General features: G+C 39.0%; 1 protein-coding gene across 1 annotated transcript in view; it reads right to left on the bottom strand.

Annotated features, from left to right (window-relative positions):
- LOC106529653 (semaphorin-5B) overlaps window positions 1-4,847 on the bottom strand; it is a 30,457-nt gene that overhangs the window by 21,305 nt on the left and 4,305 nt on the right. Inside the window, exon 2 of the mRNA XM_014025137.1 lies at window positions 2,331-2,513. Within this exon, the coding sequence (XP_013880591.1) occupies window positions 2,331-2,493 (163 nt within the window). The 5' untranslated portion in view covers window positions 2,494-2,513. The remainder of the gene's footprint in view (window positions 1-2,330; window positions 2,514-4,847) is intronic.

Consider the following 4,847-nt stretch of genomic DNA (forward strand, 5'->3'; position numbering starts at 1 on the left):
CGCTGATAGTGTTTTAAAGATTACCACCCAATAAGTAGTCAGGGAGGGGCAGGTCCAAAACATATGTGTCAAGTTTGCAGCAGTTTGATGACACCTGTGACAACCTGCATCTACATTAGGAAAAAAAATTGCCAACCTTGCTTTGGAATAATGACTGCGATGTAGAACCTTAAATTGTATTGTGCCAAGTTTTGCACAAAAGGTACTATTGTTTACTCTTTGTAAAGCATTGTTCCAGCAATCATCCTCTAACTTCTCACCTAACTCCTTCTCCCTAACCTGTTTTTAAATGAGTTATCACATTTTTTCAGCCAAATCTAATCTGACCACTTGATCCCTCAGTCAGACAACCTCCCATCAACCTTTGAGCTCGACACGAGACTGGGGGTTCAGTWAGATGTGAAACGAACAGCTGGATTTAGTTTCCACATCTGGAAGGCAGGATAGGTTTTCTTGTCTAAAGATGGCTGATTAGGATAACACTAAATTATGTCGCATCCATACAGGTTACTTCAGCTGTTAACGTTAGCGTTGGACAGTGTTGGTAAACCTCCTGCAGTTTGAGCTGAATGCAAACCGGCACCCAGTCATAACAACACCATCAAAAACCTTTTGATATTATTAGAGAGCTGAAGAAAGTGTTTAATGAGACCATGCTGCTGGCACACAATAAAAAAGTGTAAATTATTAAACCACAAACAATTCCTAAGACTGAACTCACTGGCATCTCTAACGTTTAGTTTGTCTCACTTCATGAACAAAATGAACCGACACATGGATGAAGGATCTCACAAACACTGTGACGCATTTCAAAAGGTTTTCTGGTCTCAGGTTCACTTTAAAAATAAATTCAGAAGAAGTTCCTCTAGTTTTTGGGAAGCTGTTGGATAGAAACTGCCTGCCTCTGTGTATCTAATGACCTGTGAAAAAGGAGCGAAATGCAGGCCTTTTATGCACACGCTTATGTTCTAAAGTTCTAAACACTAATCCTGCAGCTCAGACAAAGAGGTGATTTGTTTTTTTAGCAGCAGATTTCTTCTAATTCCTTTGACCTTTTTCAGTTAACAACAAAAATTAGAAATTTAGGCTCCACTTGTGCTGTTTTCCCCCGCAAATAAGCATATGAGACGATGTCCTGCAATGCACCATTTACTTTAGGGACTCAATTCCAGCCTGCAGTATCGGTTCTGTTGTTTGTCTACTTTGAGGTTTTTCGGCTAGAGCAGTTTTAATGTGGAACAACCTGAGCAACATTCTTGATAAAACACTAATTTAGTCTGATCACTGTTTTATAGTTATGTTATTTATTATCAACTGCAGCAATTTTTAATGCTAAATCCTGCTGGACAGGTTCCATAATAATTTTATCTAACCAGTAATTACTGATGGTAAGGCAAAGAAGAAAAACTAGAGGCCTTATGAATCAAATAGTGTGCARCTTTCATACCAAAAGATTGCACAAAGACAAATTGTGAAAATTGCATACGCACAAAAATATTCACTTTTATACCACGTGTAGTGTAATTAAGATCAGAATATAAGCAAACCCCAACAAATTTCTTCAAAACTGTGCATGGTTCCTTCAAGTATCCCAACCACAATGGAACGAAGCACACATAAAACTCCTCCCCTGACATTTAAGTATGCAAACATATGAAAATATGTCCTGAAATATGTGAATCTCCTCTCCGCATGGTCAAAAAAAGATGTCCAGATGCAGGAAAATTAGCAATTTGACAAAATGTGAGCGAGAAATGCTCCTAAATAAGGCAGTGGGGCATAAAAACAGAAAGGTTAAATAGTCAAATATAAAGCGAAAGATGCCTCTCATCCAGTCTTGTTGGACATCATTTGCTGTACACAAATAAACAGTGGTATTTTAAATTAATAAAGTGAAATGGGGGTGCTAAAAATGCATAACCTAATTASTGTAAACACAAGGGCACTAAGGGGTTTGGTAGAACTTACGGCATCATTTATTACATTGGATGTCAAGAAATGAGTCAGTGTTCATCAATGGAGTGTTTCCAACGTAGTGCAGGGGAATTTGATATATCTGGGCATTGTACGGATGCAGCAGCACCAAACCGRCCATTGTTCTACAATTACTCACAACTTGGCACAGCTTTTTATGGCTATGTGGTCACAGATGTGTGTTTACATCTAGTTAACTTCAGCAGCAAAACAATGGATTGGCTGAGCCGTCACGTATGAGCTGATTAAGTCTGTCGATTGATGAAGACTGAATTGTAGGTGGAGTTTATTAATCACCTGGTGGTAATTTCAGTGTAATTTCTAGAAGCTACAGGGCAACAAGCAGACATCCCTACCTTGGTAAGAGACGACAGGGTGCTCCTTTCTGCTGCAGTCTGCAGGTTTGATGTTTGGCTGCTGAGACAGACACAAGGACCAACTGATGACCAACACGAGTCCACAAGGGGAGAGGGCCCCCCACCCTGACGTCATCATAGTTACAACCACATTCAGTCTCATATCGGGTCCTCAAAAATCACCTGGAAAAACAGAGGACATACGTGTCAAACTAAAACTGGGCTCCCTGAGCTGCCTCTGGTTGTCTGCTCTGACCATCCGGCCTCTCGCTGTCACCGGGACACAGTCATGGGTAATTCACTTCAAAAGGCCGGAATCTCTTCAAAGCCGCCTCTCAAACAGAGGGAGCCATCAGCAGAGCTCCTTCTGACCGAGAGGATCCATTCAGAGAGGAACTTGGGCTCGCAGCCAAACACAAGGCCGTGAACTCTCATCAAAATCCATTTAAGTACATCAAATCTGCTCAGAGATGATGTATTGATGGTGATTTAAGGGTCGCGCTGCTTCAGAGGAACCAGTTAACATCAACCACACTCATTTGGAGGACAAAGTAAAACAGAGAGAGAAGCTGTGGGAAACAGCTGTTGTCAGATTATTTATGTGGAGGTATTCAGTGATGCAGAGATGAATTAAAACAACTCGTGAAGCAGTGAGAGCAGTTGTGTTGTCTCTTGCAGTCTGAAGAATAACCTTTGGAACTTATTGTAATGTGATAGGGAAGTTATAAACAAAACATTTTTAGAAAATCACAAACTCTTTTAATGCTTCCAAAACTGACATCAGACATAATTTCGTGCATGGGTACACACCGAGTTGAAGTGTAACTGAGACTTGAGATATTTTAGATTTAGCCAGAAAACCAGAGTCAAGGCAAAAGTGGGAAGTAAAAAGCACCAAAGCCACGAGCATGTCCAGGACATTTATTTATGAAGTCGGCCGTGTTGGGAAAATCACCACGAAGCCATAACAACCTGTGTGCAGATTAGAACTACAGAGTCTCCGATTCATGCGACGTGTTTTGTGTTTACACTGAGGGCTAGAAAAAAAATCCCACAGGGACATGAGGCAAACAAGATGACCTCCACACTGAAGCAAATACACCAAGAAAATCTGAAACCAGCTGAGAAACCCAGCAAATAAAACTCAAATCCTGATGAAGGACAGTATCTGTTAGCATTTGTTTGTCTGCTGGTTTATGTGGTGAGACTAAGCCTCCCTGTCTGTAATTTCATTACGATAGATGAAAACCTGTTCAATAACATGGAGAAAACCCAGACTTCACATAACTTTTTATTTTATTTTATTTAACCTTTATCATACCAGTCAAGACATTAAGAATAACTTTATATTTACAATGTCAGCCTATAGGCAGCACCTATAGTACCTTTAGGTACAAGTATCTGTATTTTCAGATCATCTTGCAAATAATTCCATGTGGAAGAGGCTTTGTCTGAATTTTTACAACCACCTACTGTACCACACTGCTGACAGAACTGCATCATTCTGCATTATTTAAGCACTTGTTGCATTATACAAATGTGCGTTTATGAAAACAAACTTCTAATCTTGAGAAACAGTAACTATATGTCCAACATCTCCTCACATGTAAATAATCTATCCCAATAGAAACAGCTCACTCCCTTTTTATAACCTTATATGCATTAAGGGTGTCCCGATACAACCTTTCCGATACCATACAGATTTTGGAGACTTGAATGCTGGCCGATACCAATGTCAACCCAATATGATACCAGAACAAATTCTACTTACTTTTATTTATTTTGTAGTGTGGAATCTTAAAACGTCTTTATCAAGTCAAACAGTGAACAATAGTAAACAACAGTCAATTACTGAATAWMAATTCAAGGTCACTTAAGTTATTCATGCTGGATTGAAATACTGGAGCAGACAACTGGAATGGACTGCTTGTATCAGAGTTTTTAGATGCAGGTTGAGCCAATATTCATTTTTTGGCTAGGATTGGACCTATGTCTGATATTGACATCGGATCGGAACACTGATTCCATCTGCTGACATTTATTTTGCTTGGACATTTATAACTGTCATATGACTTCCTTAAATATTAATTTGTGTGTAGCGATAGACTGGTCACTTTAGCATTCTGTAGTGTTAGTGAATGCAATATATATGGTCAAAAATGATATATATATTTAAGGGGTGCAACAATGCATGTACCCTCATCGAACCATTCAATACAGTGCTTTAGGTTCAATACACACTTGTATCAAACAATACAGATTTTTTTAATCAGCTTGTCTTCTGAAGATGCTCTGTGTTGAAGGATCAGTGGATCTGTGTTCGACTACTCCACCTAGGCTGCATTGTCGAGCGCAGATCCACTGAGAAACTTGCTGTTTCAGCAACATTTAATTTAAAAACTGTGCTTTTGAGGTTAAACAAATGTTGATAATTAATTTCAATAAACTGAAAGTTAAGAAGGGCACGTAATTTTTTTTTGTATCGAAAAAATATTGAACCGTAAGACTGAATTATTG

This window comes from Austrofundulus limnaeus, unplaced genomic scaffold, assembly GCF_001266775.1.
Source record: "Austrofundulus limnaeus strain Quisiro unplaced genomic scaffold, Austrofundulus_limnaeus-1.0 Scaffold457, whole genome shotgun sequence".
NCBI lineage: Eukaryota > Metazoa > Chordata > Actinopteri > Cyprinodontiformes > Rivulidae > Austrofundulus > Austrofundulus limnaeus.